This window comes from Gracilinanus agilis, chromosome 4, assembly GCF_016433145.1.
Source record: "Gracilinanus agilis isolate LMUSP501 chromosome 4, AgileGrace, whole genome shotgun sequence".
In the NCBI taxonomy this organism is placed as follows: domain Eukaryota; kingdom Metazoa; phylum Chordata; class Mammalia; order Didelphimorphia; family Didelphidae; genus Gracilinanus; species Gracilinanus agilis.
This window is the reverse complement of record NC_058133.1, coordinates 508231745-508246452: the sequence shown is the minus strand read 5'-3', so window position 1 is coordinate 508246452 and position 14708 is coordinate 508231745. Positions and strand designations below refer to the sequence as shown.

The window sequence follows — 14708 nt, the reverse complement described above, 5'->3', positions numbered from 1 at the left end:
TTAAGAGATGCTGGCTCGGGTATGTTTGCAATAGAAAGGAATAAATCTGCCTCATGGAAGGGTATGGTGACCAGGGGGGTTGGGCGTCCTTGGAGAGCCAGTCCAGTGGAGGGTTGGCCTTATGGGTGGCCAGGCCAAGGCGATTCACAGCCAGGTCCTGTGCCGCGTGTGTAGATCTCTCCAGCAGCACTTCTCCCTGAGTGAGCTCCATAAACCAAAGCAGGCACTTATTTTAGTTACAGAAGTTTTAATGGATATATTGTGCCATCGGCATTATGGTCATAGGTCTGAGATCTCATTCCCTTGTGTCTGAAAAGCAAACCAGAAGGCGGCTGAACTCCACTGAGGTGGGGGCGATCCTTCGATGGCCTTTCTTGGATTCTTGAGTTCCTCCATGGCTGCCCCCTGGCCTGCTCCCCCAGCAGCTCTCGCCCGTGTTCCCCAGTGCTGCCTCCTGCAGAGCTTTTGCAGGGGGAGGAGCAAAACTCAAAGAAATATTGTTCCCGATGTCTCCAGGTACTCCTAGAACTGCTCCAGGCTGGAGGGATCGTGCAGTTTGAGGAGAGCCGACTCATCCGGATGGCTGAGAGAGCTGAATTGTGAGTCCCACAAAGCCTTTGGTCAGGGCCGGCTCCAGCGCCGTTAGCAGCTGTCCTCTGGCTTGGAGCCCCCTTTGCCATGCCTTGTTGAGTCTGATTTTATTAGTTAAACGATGACAAGATGAAAACAGTCACAATACGTCGGAAGCACTAGGCTCTTGGTCCAGAAATGCCCAAGCAGGTAGCAGTTGTTGGCCCCAAATATAGCCCCACATCCAGAGACCCTGGGCACGTCTGCATTGGCACAGAAGTCAGGTCGCCTCTTGGGTTATAAATCAACCACCTGTAGGAAATGAAGCGTCTGCCTGATGGTCCCTTGTGTTGTGAATGTACGTGAATTCCATGATGCCCCTCAGGACCAAGTCCAATGTGGTTCTGGCACGGAGGGGGCCAGTGTTGGGAACTCCCAGTACAGAAACTCCCTTCACTGATGTAGGCAAGCAGCTCATCTGTCATTTACAATGTTGGCGATCTGCTTGGGACCCTGAGACCGAGATGTGCCCAGGGTCACACATCTTTTTTACTTTGATATCATCAGACAGGATTTGAACCCAGGCCTTTTCAACGACAAGACTGGCCCGCTAGCCACAGGACCAAGGTGCTAATAAAGCAGATAAATAAATAAGGTGGATGTTATTATCCTACCATTTCTATCTGCCTTGACTATAAAATGCTGCACCTCCCCTCCCCATCTTTAATCCTCAGAAAAGAGCCGGTTTCTTGGAAGGCACTGGATGCCATCGGGGGAGGACCCATCACAGCTGCTTTTGCCCATTTCGATGATCCCAGAAATGTCTTCATTCAGCTCCCTTGGCTCTTGAGAACCAATGTTGCCTCTTTTTTTTTTTTTTTTTTTTTTAAATCCTCACCTTCCATCTTGGAGTCAATACTGTGTATTGGCTCCAAGGCAGAAGAGTGGTCAGGGTAGGCAATGGGGGTCAAGTGACTTGCCCAGGGTCATATAGCTGGGGAATGTCTGAGGCTAGATTTGAACCTAGGACCTCCCGTCTCTAGGCCTGGCTCTCAATCCACTGAGCTACTCAGCTGCCCCCTCTTTTTTTTTTTAAACCCTCACTTTTTCTATCTTGGAAACAACTCTACAACAGAAGAGCAAGGGCTAGGCAAACAAGGGCAAGTGAACTGCCCAGGGTCACAGAGCTAGGAAGTGTCTGAGGCCATATTTGAACCCAGGTCCTCCCAATTCCAGGCCTGGCACCCTGTTCACTGAGCCACCTAGCTGCCCCTCACTTACCCTTTCAGTAGAAGTGAGTACAACTCTTTGATCACAGCTATGCCTCCATTTAGTCAAAGATTTCATTGATCACTTGCTTCTCTGAACACTTGGACTTGAGCCTCTCACTAGGAAGTGAGTGTCTACTGCCCAGTGGACCCACCTGACTTCTTTTTTGTTTTCAGCTACCAAATTTGTGAATTTATGTACGAAAGAGAGCACCAGTATGACAAGATTATCGATTGCTATTTACGGGACCCCCTGAGAAAGGTGAGGAAAGATACTGGTCTGCCTTTTAATCCACACAGTCTTTTATTTCCTTAGAAAATATGATCCTTCTCCTTTGAACAGGAAGTTAGCTGTTCAGCCCTCAGGAACTCCTTAGTACCTAGAGTAAAGTTACCCATCTCTCTTCATGCTTCTAGCACCTCCTGATGAGGGTGCTTCCTCCACTGACACTGATTGCAGAGCCTCCATAGACAATCTCTGTGCTTCCTATGGCCCGAACAGTTCCTCATATTGTTTCCAGCCTTGCTGATGATCAGCTCTCCTTGGCCATCAGACATATAATCTGAAAGTGTCTCTCATGGACCCCCCCCCCCCCCCGCCCCAGGCCTTTGATCGCTCTATCTAGAGGTCTTCCATTCAGGCTCCCAAAGGGTGGGGGACGGGAGGCACTAACCCACACTTGTTTGTGGCCATGGCCTTAGTGCACATTCTAGCCAGCTGCTCTCTCCTTGGCAGCTTTTCCTCTGTAGAGACGGTCATCTCGAAAATAAAAATGGTGTTTTCTAACCATTGATGAGTCAATAATCTGTCAGTTATCAAGTGCCTCCCAGATACCACCCATTCGCCAAGCCTTGGAGATTGAGAGACAAAAGGAAATGGGGCCTACCCTCAGGGGGCATGTAGGGAAGATAACGCGTGTGCTTGTGGGCAATCAGACCCAGAAAAGTCACCAAATGCATACAAGGTCGTCTTTCAATGGGGGCTGTGGGGTCCTGTCAGCAGCCGGAAAGGCCAGGAATTACTTCATAGAAGGATGGGGTTTGCCTAAGTCTTGAATGAAACCCAGAGTTCCAAGAAATGAGGAGGGGGTCTGTTCCTGGCCTGGAGAACAGGCAGAGGAAAGGCCTGGAGTTAGGAGATGCAGCCTTGTGTGTGAGGAATAGCTTGAAGGCCAGTAAGGCTGGGCTGGGAAGGAGGCCAAATAATACTAAAAAGAAGAAAGGGGGCATGCCGTGAAGGGACGTTTGTGTTGGATCCTGCAGATAACGGGGGCAGGGAGGTGGCAGGGTCGGATCTGCTCTTCACAAAAGTCCCCTTTGGTAGCTGAGAAGAGGATGCATCGGAGGGGGAGACATGGACGAGTCACCAAATGGACTCGCCACCTTGAGCTAAGCTGCGACAAGTCTCTGAGAATAACTCATTGAAGGCCTTTCTGTCCCTTTCAGGAAGACGTGTTTAACTACATTCATAACATCTTATCCATTCCTGGGCACAGCCCAGAGGAGAAGCAGTCCGTGTGGCAGAAAGCCATGGAACATATTGAGGTAAATAGCACTACGGTTTGAAATGTCTCCCCTCAGAAAGGTGGCCAGTTGGCTCCAGGGATGGCTCTTGGGCCAGCTAAGCAGAGGCTCTCCCAGGCCTCTTTTTTCTCTTTTTCTTTTTAAAATCTTTACTTTTTGTCTTAGAATACTCTGTATTGGTTCCAGGGCAGAAGAGCAGGAAGGGTTAGGCAATGGGAGTTAAGTGACTTGCCCAGGGTCCCACAGCTAGGAAGTCTCTGAGGTCACATTTGAATCCAGGACCCCCCCATATCTAGGCCTGGTTCTCCATCACTGAGCTCCCAGGACTCTTGGTTCACTTGTCATAACTAATTCCATTTCATCTTGACAAAATTCATCATGTCCTATTTTCTCCATTTACTGTCACACACTCAAGTTCACTAGAATGTCCTTTAAAAAGGCCAGAACTATTTGTCTCTGTTGACTGCCTTGGATCTCTGCCCGATTCTTTCCTGCTCCCCATGGGCTCTGTTTCTCAGGGACTTCTTGAATGGTCTTTGTGAAGTCACTCCCAACACCCCCCTTGGGCAGCTCCGGAAGCCTTGACCCAAAGGGCCGTGTTGCTCTTCCCTCATGGCAGGTTTCCCTTCAATGAGCCATCACTTGACCTTGCTAAGAGGAGTCACAAATTTGAGCTTTTCCTCATGTCCCCCTTCCAGGGACCCAGCTGCTTGGCTCCCAGCGGTTATTTGCCTTGGGGGAGCCAGGCTCCAGGAGCTCCCTTCCAGAAGCATCTTTCTGAAAGATGGGGCTTCTGAGAAACTGACTGACTTGCTGGGCCCCAGACTTCTGTGTTGGCAGCAACATGAAGGGTCAGTGGACACCGGTCTTCTGTAAGAAGGGTCTGGGTTGGTCCTTGAGACTCAGAACCTGATGTGCCTCAGAAACCAGCAACGCCAGAAGTTTTGTTAGAATTTGCTCTGGGCCAGGTAGGTAGTAGCTCAGTGGATAGAGGACCAGGCCTGCAGGACCTGGGTTCAAATCTGGCCTCAGACACTTCTGGCTGTGTGACCCTAGGCAAGTGACTTAGCCCCTTCTGTCTTAGAGTTGTTATTATAACAGAAGGTAAGGGTTAAAAAAAAAAAAACAAAAAGAACTCGGATGTGTGAGGCCTCCTGCCCCACATCATCTTCAGAAAAAAAAACAAAAAACACGAGCAAAGATGCCAAAGGAAGCCTATTTTCAGAAATAAGAGTCCTCTCAGAGCATCCTGTGTTCTCGGGGCAGCCAGGATCTAGGGATGAGGAGATTCTCTGAGGACGCATTTGAGGAGTCGTCCTTTGGAGCAGGAAGACTCCCCCTGGACACAGGTCAGCCTGGAGGCTTCAGAAGAGGGCTGCATCCAAGCAAGGGCCCAGACACCATTCGGGACCAAAGCTTGGACAGATGTGGGAATGTGGGGGACAGGAGAGAAAGGATCTGCCCCCCTTCCTCTGTCCGCTTGGAGGCGGGGGCCTAATGGAGACAGAGGAGGGCATCCTTCCTTAGGACACGAAGAGCAGTGCCACGTGTAGGCTCGAGGGTCCTTGTCCCTCTGGGTTTGGGAGAAGCCATGTGGTAGGAAGAACAAGGCCTGGGTGCAGATGCCTTCCCTGCCCCGACCAGTGGTGGGACTACAAGTCACAGGCTTCCTATGCCTCGTCTTCTGTGGCTGTAAAAGCGGCCTCACAGGGCCTCTGGGAATCTTCATAATGGCAGTGATGACAATGATGGCAGCACTCGGGTGGTACTTCAAGGCTTGCCTCTGCTTTCTTGTTGGATTGGGCCCATGACGTGGTTGCTTCTATTACCCCCATTTTATGGATGAGGAAACAGAGCTCCACACAGGTTAAGTGAACTCCATGCTCAAGGTCACCTCACTATGAGGTAAGGTCTGAATTCAGATCTTCCCAACCCCACCCCAGGATACTAGCCACAGGGCTCTCCCAAGAAAAGGGCTGGTAAACCAACTGGTTTTATTGTTAAGTGAATGCCCGTTCCCGTTGCCTTCTCGGTGTTGGCAGCTGGCCACCTGCACGTCTGTATTCCTTCAGCCCCCTCTTCTCCGTGATGCCTAACTGTGTGGGTCACGGGCCCCCCATTGGGTTCTATGGGGCTGGTGCCCCCGCGGGGGCTGCCAATGCCTGGAATAAAAGGGAGGCCTCTGTTTGATGCCTAATGTGACTCCAGATGAATTAATCACCAAGAAAACCAATTCCTCAGCAAAAAGCTCATGCTGGAGAAGCAGGAATTGTTTCTTCCACACCACAGTTATTTCTGCTAACTGGCTGTTTTGTTTTCTCCTCAATCTGCACATTTTTTCACCTCGGAGCTCCTTAAACCATTCAATGCTGCTCAAACTTCTTTTTCCAAGGTCTTATTAATTACCGAGGTCTGAAAAGCAGTCACTGCCTGGGGGCCAAAGGCATGAGGATGAGAAAGCCGGGGCTTTGTGGAGTCTTCTGGGTGTAGGACCCCTTGTTCAGCTTGCGCTCTATGCCCCAAGGAGGGCACTTTGTAAACATTAGGTCCACATTTCCCAAAATTGGGGTTGGGTTTTTGGATGTGCACCCTAGAAGTGAGGAGGATACAGAGAGCAAGGGCTTAGAAGCAGCTGTCACATAAAAGGAACTGAGTCACCGGGGTGAGGAAGAGGGAGGGGAGCCTTCGTCCCCCAATGGGTGAGATGCCGGGGCCGCTGACCCCGAATCGGGCAGGGCCTCTGGACGCGCCAAGCCCAGGACACCGTGGGCTCTTTTAGCTCTGACCCAGCACGGATCAGCTCTTTCCTTTTTTCATTACATTTGCATTCTTCAGGCCACTTTCTGTACATCTGACCCTCGCAGACGTTTGTTTTTATTTTTACTTTTGCCTGCATTTGCAGACGTGGTGTGGATGTCAGAAAACACAAGACCTCTTGGTTCTGGGCAACGTCTCCAGTTCAGTTCAGCAATTCTGCCCGGCTCTAGTCAGCAGTGGAGGGGGCCAGTCAACCCCCTACCTCACTTTTTTGTTTGTTCTTTAATTTAATTGAATCATTTAATTAATGGCATTTGTTTTCTCTCCTTCCTACTCTCCCCACCAAAAGAAAAAGGGAAACACAACTCTTGACAAAGAGGCCTAGCCCTCCCGGGCTCTGCACACAGTAGGCCCTTCAGGCTCTCCCTGCAGTGTGCTGGGCCTGGTTTCAGTGCTAGGGGAAGACTGGGTAGTTCATGAAAGAAGTGGCACTTAAGCAGGATTGGAGTGGAAGCTGGATTTTAATAGGCTGGATTCAAGGGAGGTAAAAGCTTGGAGGTGGGAAGTGGTGGCTTGGCTGCCCTGGGGGAATTCAAAAGGTGGGGTAGGGCCAGAGCGGACCATAGCTCCACGAGTAGCTTCATTTTCTCTGGGCCCAAATGGAGGGAACCAGAGCTGGCCCAACGCAGAAAATCTGAAGCTGATTAGAGATGGGGAAGGGACAGATTGTCATGTTAGCGGGATGTACACATGGACACTTCCTGCAGGCAGTCGAAGATAAGGTGGTGGACCCCAAGATAGAGAGAGATGGGAGGTTTGAGCCTCCTCCTCCAGGGGATAGATGAGGACCTTTAGTGAGAATGAAGCAGTTCTCCAGGGGAGACATTTATAGAAGGTGGCCCTGGAGCCCCTTGAGGAGGGGGAAGCTATAAGTGGCACAAGGAAAGGGGCATATTGGGGAGCAAAGGCTACTCTAAGGCCTTGTGGCTCAGCACCGAGGAGTGCATGTGCCTGCCAGGCCCTAGTCCCCTACCTGGGCTTGGGTCATATTTATTTCTTTTTTCTTTAAACCCTTACTTTCTGTCTTGAGTAACAATTCTAAGATGAAGAGCGGCAAGGACTAGGTAAATGGGGTTAAGTGACTTGCTCAGGGTCTCACAGCTAGGATGTGTCTGAGGCCAGATTTGAACCTAGTCCTCCCAACTCCAGGTCTGGCTCTATCCACTGAGCCCCCTTGCTGTCCCTTGGGTCATATATCTAGAGGCTCCTACACCTCCAAAGGCATGAGTCACTGGCAGACAGACCCACCAAAGAAGCTGCACCCCAAAATGAGTCAAAGAGAGCCCAGTGCCTGGAGAAACCCACTTCACCAGGGACAGCGCCATTATGGTCAGAATTCAGAAAACCAAGCCCAGATTCTGCACCTTCTCCCTCTCTGCTTCTCTCTCTTTACGCCACAGTCTCTTCTCTCTTCCTCCTGGGCAGCCACACTTTCCACCCCAGGCTTCCTCCACGGCTCTCTCCTTCAGGCCGGCCCAGACCCACTTCCCAGCATCTGCCTCTTCCAGTTCACTTTCCCGGGGGCCCCTGGAGCCTGGGTTCTGTATGAAGAAGCTCCCGCACCCCATCCCACACTTTCCTATTAATGCCTCTTACCTCTCCTGAAACACAGCAGTCCCCTGGGGACAGCCACCAATTCCGCCCTGGCCTTCTCCAACCACCAGTGCCCCCTCCGACAATAGCCCCGTTTATGCTGTGATTTCTTACACGTTTTCTCATCTGGCCCTCACTAAAGCCGGATCAGTTGTGCTCTATTATCATTATCCCCATTTTATGGATAAAGAAACAGTCTGGGAAAGGTTCGGTGATTTGCCTGGAGTCACACAAGTGTCTGAAATAGGATTCCAATTCAGATACCCTCGATGCCAAGTAAGGCCAGCACTCTGGCCAGGGGGCTCTTCTCTGCCTCCAGACGGGAGCTTTCGTGGAGCCCAGGCCCTCTCTCTCCTCTGGCGGTGCAGCCTGCTGACCAGAGAATGCCCTCCTTCCCCCGTGACCCCAGTCGTAGCCGATCTCCTGCCATGCTCAGTGGTTTGTATCCATGCCAAGAGCTTTTTGGACATCCTAGAATCAATCAGCTCCATGGCTGCAATCATGGGGTCAGGAGCTCAGGAGTTGTTGCAAGGACTGCGTTTGGTCCACCTTGAATCTGTACCAACATCTGTGATTAGAATCCCCATCATGGTCCTAATCATCCTCTCCTCATCCTCTTCTCTGCTGATGAACCTGCTCTTGACCCTCATCAAAGCCTCCACTATTCCAGCCCCAAGCAGGGATGCTCTCCTCTCGGCCTCAGCCTCCTCTGCAAGAAGCCTCGGCTCCCGTTTGACAGCCCCGAGAGGGCCCTTACTGGGCCCAAGGCCTCTACCCAGGCTCTGCTTTTCCCAGTTTCATCTCTTCACCCATCTTCTCATCGTTTCATCCAGATCAGAAAAAGGAAGGGCTCTTTGTCCCCTTTCAGACCAGTTCCTCACCTTTCTCCCTCCTTCATATACCCTCTCGTAGGCCCTGGGCCCTCCCCTCCATCCACTAGCCCTCCTTTCTCCATTCACGATTTAAGTGTCTGCTGTGCTCCCTGGTAGCAGCAACACCTTCACCTAGCAGCTCAGATTCGCCCCTTCTCTTTGCTCCTTAAAAAACAAACAAGCCAGGAAAGCCGTGTGGCTCTGATTGAGAGCCAGGCCTAGGAATGGGAGGTCCTGGGTTCAAGTATGGCCTCAGACTCTTCCTAGCTGAGTGACCCTGGGCAAGTCACTTAACCTCCATTGCCCAGCCCTTACCGCACTTCTACCTTAGTTAAGGGTTTCAAATAAACAAACAAGCAAGCCCACCCGCTTCCTAGAATGTACAAATGCCCTCCACGCATATGCCTTCCTCCTCTTCTGTTAATTACTCTATTTCTCCAAGGGAGCCCAAACTTGCTGCCTCTGCTCTCCCACCATCTGCTCATTCCTCACCATGCAGCTTCTGCCTCTCTCAGAGGTCACTCACTAATGACGCCCTCTTGGGGCCCGAGCGGGTGGCCTTTTCTCCATCTCCCCCCTCCTCGGTCGCATTTGGCGCTTGACCTCCCCGCCTGGAGGGATCCTTGCTTGGTCTTCGTCCTGCTCCTTCCCCGACCCCCCTCCTTCCCAGACTCCCCTCCAGCCTCTTTCTGCATTCTCTCCCTCCAGGATCACATTCACTGCCCCCCGGCTTCAACCACCACATCCTTTGGGCCAGCTCAGGCCTGCATCAAAGGGCTCACCCTCTCTTCTGAGCACCCAGCCTCCTCTCCCCGCTGCTTGCTGGGCTCCACTCTGCCCGTGAGCGTGTTCATGCCCTGATTCCCTCCCAGCTCCCAGGCTTGCCATTGTGAAGCCCTCTCTGCCTCTCTCCTCCTCTCCTTTGCTTCCTCCATCCCATTCATAGCTGCCTTCGTTATGCTTCCCAGACTGCAGCGCCTCTCGCATCCAGCGCCTGGGCTGCCTGCCTGTCACATCCTATCACCCCCCAATTCAGGTTTTCTTTGCCTGTTCCCAGGACAGAGTCACCGTCCTCCTGCATCCACTTTGCTTCCTCTCAGATCCCTCAATTATTTGACTTCTTTTCCTAAAAATGAACTTTAGTGGTGCAGCTAGCTAGCACAGTGGCTAGAGAGTCAGGCTTGGAGTCAAGAGGACCTCAGACACTTTCCTAGCTGTGTGACCCTGGGCAAGTCACTTAACTCCTAGTTGTCTCACCCTTCTGTCTAGAAATGACACTAACACAGAAGGTAAAAAGTAGCTTTAATGCTATCCACCCTCCTTTTAGAAACCTTCGTGGTTTCCTGCTATTATTAACTTAGCCTCGAGGCATTGTGCAGTCTAGCCGTAGCCTATATTTTCACCCCGGCTCATCGCCTTCCCTTTTCCGTTGCTAGTACTTCAGGCTAAGTGGACCGTGTCCCCGTCTTCAAAGAGACGGTGCTTTCCTCCTTCCACGGCCCTGCTCACACAGTCCTCTCTCCCAGACTGCCTCAAACAGTGAAGATGGAACGAATCCGATGTGCCATCCAGGCCCGAGCAAGACTCCCTTCAGGAAGAGATCAGCCCCCCACTGCTCTCAGCAGGCCTCCCTCCAGAACACCCCCTCCTAAGAAATCAGCCCTGCACTCCTCTGCAAGGCAGCTCATTCCACTTTGGAGAAGCTAAAGGCCTTCCAAAGCTTTTCATTCCGATGCTCTGGTGCCAAGGAAAAGGAGTCGAATGTCTCTTCTTGGCCCTTCAGTAGCCCTTCAAGCACATCTTTTCTCCTTCAGCCTAGACACTGCCCACTCCTTCAGATGATTTTGTATGCCGGGGTTTCCTAACAGACGAATTCCAGCTTGTCGGCATCCTTCGCCAGAGGTGGCCGTGGGGGCCGAGGACAAAGCTGCCTTCTTGCCAGTCGCCAGGCCGTACCCTGTGCTTTCTGAGAACACAGCCCACGGTTCTCTCCGTCGTTTTTGGCCCTTCATTCAGAAATGTTTCCCCTGACACTGGTCCTGTTCTGGCTGGTATTTCCAGTGTTCCCGATACATTTTAAAGGACGAGTTCTAGCCCCTCAGTCTAGTGAGTAGAGATTGGCGTATTCAATTCTGCCAACCAACATGGCGCCCTGACATTTATGTGGCATCTGAACATGGGCAGGCCCCTTAATTCCTCTGCGCTTCTATCTCTTCCTCTGTGAGAGGGAAGGTCTAGTGTTTATGCTGTCTGTCTCAGAAGGGCGTCCTAAGCCTTCAGCACTGTCAGGGTGAGTTATTTGCTGTCCCTCCTGGCTTTGTGTCACAGCCATCTGGGTTGGCATCCATGTCACTGATAAAAATATTGGGCAGAGAGCCATGTCACTGGATCCTGGTACTCAGGCCAGCTCCCTCCAGGCTAACCTGTGTCTGAGTCTAGTCCTCCAGCCAGTGTCAGGCCCACATAACTGCCCTTTCACCCAGTCCTCACCTCTCTGTCTTGTCCACAAGGAACTTGTGAGGGATTTTGCCTTTTTAGCCTGGTCCTACTTAGGTTCGGTCAACCCTTCCTCATTCAAATGCTGCTTCCTCCAAGAAGGCCTCCCCCCTTTCCATGATGTCCTTTAAGGCAAAGACCTTAAGATATTCTTCTCTGTATCCCACAGAAGGTGTATTCAGGACATGTTTATTGAATGACTTAACATCTGCCTTTCATTTTTCCCCCCTTTTTTTCATTCTCATCATCCTTACTTTCAGCTCCACAACCCGAGTGGCCTTGGGCAAGCCTCTCTGAGCCTCAGTTTCTGCACCTGTAACATGAAGTTGCACTCAGTGACCTTTTCTCCGAGATCCCTTCTAGCTCTAAATCTTTTCTGCAGACGCTACTGATGCCTTGTTTTCCATGACCTGCATTTGCCAATCCAGCCCTCCCCTCCTGCAGAGCCATGGCTTATAATGAAGGAAAGAGAAACCAGTAATCATCTCGTCCCCCAAGGCTCCCAGAGCCACCGTCCCCTGCAGAGAACAGAAGGGTCCCGTCTCCTCTTTCTCTTCGGTCCTTCTCACGGTCACAGCTCCCCGTTTCAGTTGGCTCCTCCATGGGATGTTTGTGCAGGCATCGTGCCCTTCGCTTTCCTCACTCTGCGTCCATTCATTTCCCAGGTGTCCCCGCAGTCGTCCTAGTCTCCCGTCCACACAGGAGAGCAATGTTCCGTCGCCACTGGAATCCCTCCCCAGGAGACGGGCGCTTACTTGGTTCGCTCTTTGTGGCTCTCGCCTCGGACCTCTTTGGCCAACCCTAATCCTGCAGATCACTGGGCCAAGGGTCAGAGTGGCATTTTAGACACGTGGTTATCCTAAATCCAAATTATTTTCCAAAATGCTTTGCCCATCACAATGCATTTGTGTGTGCCTGTTTACAGCTCTTCCAGCATTAACGACCCTGCCTTGGGTATGAGGTGAAGCCTCGGGGTCTGTGATGCTTAGACTCCTTGAACAGTGTGGATGGGAGGATGGCCAGCTTGCCTTGGTTCTGACCAGGTTTCAGCTCTTCTCAGAGAAGTCAAAGCTCTGACGTCCTCCAGTACCTTCTGCAACTCCAGCCTAGCCCATTTCTGGCCTTCTGCCTGCTTTCTTCCACACTCTTTCAGGCATGGCGGAAGGGTTTCTAGATGTCCCCTTTGTAGTAGGTCACAGAAGAGCTCAGACCTCTTATTGGGGATTTTTTTTTTCAGCTGAAAAACCTCGGCTCACATTGAATGTTTTCTCTCGTTATCCAGGCCCTCGTGTCTCTGAACCCCTGCAAAGCAGCCGAGCTGGTGGCCACCCACTTCTCTGGGCAAGTTGAGGCAGTTATTCAAAAACTCCAGGTAAATGCAATGCCTCCCTGAGAACGAGAGTGAGTGTAGACACTGGCCTTACGGAAGCAAAGGCAAGGTTTGGGCCTCCGTGGCAGGACCCTTCTGAGAGTTACAGTTTCAGGAGGTCCTCAGACCTGCCCTTTAGCATCAGTTGCCAAAGAAGAGATTTCTTTTTTCCGGGAGGGAGCGGGCTAGCACGTGGCCCCTGGCTGGATTCCGTAGCTTATAAAGAATTTTAAGGCCTCTCATTGAAAGGCTCTTAACCTTTTCATATGGCAGGCCCCGTGGGCGGGGTCTGGGCAAGTGTAGGGACCACTTCTCAGAGTCATTTTTTCATTACTTGGTAGAAATGCTTGGTTTCAGCTAGACATTAGTAAAAAGCAAGGTGTTACCTTTTCTCCCATCCAACTTCATGGACTCCCTGAAATCTATCCACGACTGTCTTGGGGGTCCCTTTGGCCCTCAGGGGAAGAAGCCCTGCTATAGTCCTGCCCTGCCATATTAAGGGAAACTGGAGGACTTGTGTTCTGAGATCCTGAGGCCCCACGTCATGCTGGTACCCATGGGCTCTGGGGTCCCCAAACCGAGAAGGCCCTGAGGCCTCCTCCATGTCACGTACAGCTTGCATTTCGTCATGGCACAGGCTGTGAAGGCTGTGATCTCTACAAAGCAGACAAATCCTCCATGAACCCAGCCATCCTTGGGGGCCTTTCCAAGTCTGGTCCTGCACCACTTCCTCCCCCTCCTGAGCTCTGCTCTCCACTGGCCTGCTGCTCCCATGGATCTGCGTCTCCGTCCTTGATGTCTTTGATAACATGGAGGTGTAAAGGGGCCAGGAGTGGCCTGTCCACACCAGCCAGAGCTGAGATGGGCAGATTGCATTACTGTTCCCAGATGAACTCCATTTTCATACATATAAGCCCAGCAACGGTCTAGTGGTGCCAGGATTTTAGCCATTATTAGCCCTGTTTTATAGATAAGGAAACTGAGGCACCAGGATGGGAAGGTGCTCCCCAGCTCCTAAGTATCAGGCAAAATTTGGACTCCGGTGTTTCTGACAGAATATCCAGGGGCCCATAGCGTCTCCCTGCCCCTCCACGACTGAACTAAAGGTAGTTTCTCCCTTGGTATGACTGTGGGAGGCAAAGAGCCCAGACAATCCCCAGCTGGCTTCTCTTAGCAACTGCTAGGGCCATTCTCACCCTGCAGCATGGGTCAGGCATCTGAGTGTGCCCAGAATCTGAGGTCATCAGCTCCTGCACTGGGCTCAAATCCAGCTGGGTGGTCCTGAGCAAGGACCTTCACCCCTATCTGCCTCAGTTTCCTCACAAGGCAGTTGTGAGCATCGAATGAGATCCTCATAGTAAAGCACTTGGCACAGTACTTGGCCCACAAGAAGTGCTATATAGATGTTAGCTAATATATATATATTTTAACCCTGACCTGCTATCTTAGACCCAATACTATATATTGGTTCCAAGGTGGAAAAACACTAAGGGCTAGGCAGAGGGGGCTAAGTGACTTGCCCAGGGTCACCAAGCCAAGAAGCATCTAAGGCCAGATTTGAACTTAAGACCTCCCATCTCTAGGCCTGGCGCTCCGTCCACTGAACCACCCAGCTGCCCCCAATGTTAGCTAATATTTACTTACCACTTGTGTGACCTTGGGCATGTCACTCTTCCTAAACATTAGATCATCCCTCACTGTGTAACACGAGAGGCCTGAACAAGATGCTTTTCCAGGCCCCTTCCAGCTCGGGCCCTGTGATCCTCTGGTGGGTTTTCTCATCCACGCTGGGCTTGGTTTCTGAAGATTTTGGTTCCTCCTCTTTTAGTCAACACCAACCCAGGAGTCTTGAGTGACCCCCAGACTGTTTGTGTTCTTTGTCTTCAGCCAAACCTGGGGGAGCCGAAGCTGGCAGAGTGTTTTCTCAGTGTCATTGGAGTGTGGGCTGTTGCCCCATCCTTGGTGTCTTTCTTCAGACCTCAGGCAGGGGGTCATGTTTTATTGAGCACAAAGCCTTGGGCGCATCATCATGAACCCTCTGTGTTGGGGGTCAGGGATGTGCCCCGGCTCTGGTGCCCCCAGAACCCTCCGAGCTGATCTCCAGCCAGACCAGCAGGCACAGCCAGAATCACAACAGCTCCACACCCCCCTGCTGGAGAAGGGATAATAAACCCAAGGACCAATGGAAACAGTGAACTC

The 14708-nt window shown here is 51.6% G+C and overlaps 1 protein-coding gene across 1 annotated transcript in view; it reads left to right on the top strand.

The window, feature by feature from the left end:
* The window catches only part of VPS8 (VPS8 subunit of CORVET complex), a 118138-nt gene that overhangs the window by 24039 nt on the left and 79391 nt on the right, over positions 1 to 14708 (top strand). Inside the window, exons 11-14 of the mRNA XM_044673221.1 lie at positions 517 to 599; positions 2016 to 2100; positions 3285 to 3383; positions 12423 to 12512. Coding sequence (XP_044529156.1) covers positions 517 to 599; positions 2016 to 2100; positions 3285 to 3383; positions 12423 to 12512 — 357 coding nt within the window. The remainder of the gene's footprint in view (positions 1 to 516; positions 600 to 2015; positions 2101 to 3284; positions 3384 to 12422; positions 12513 to 14708) is intronic.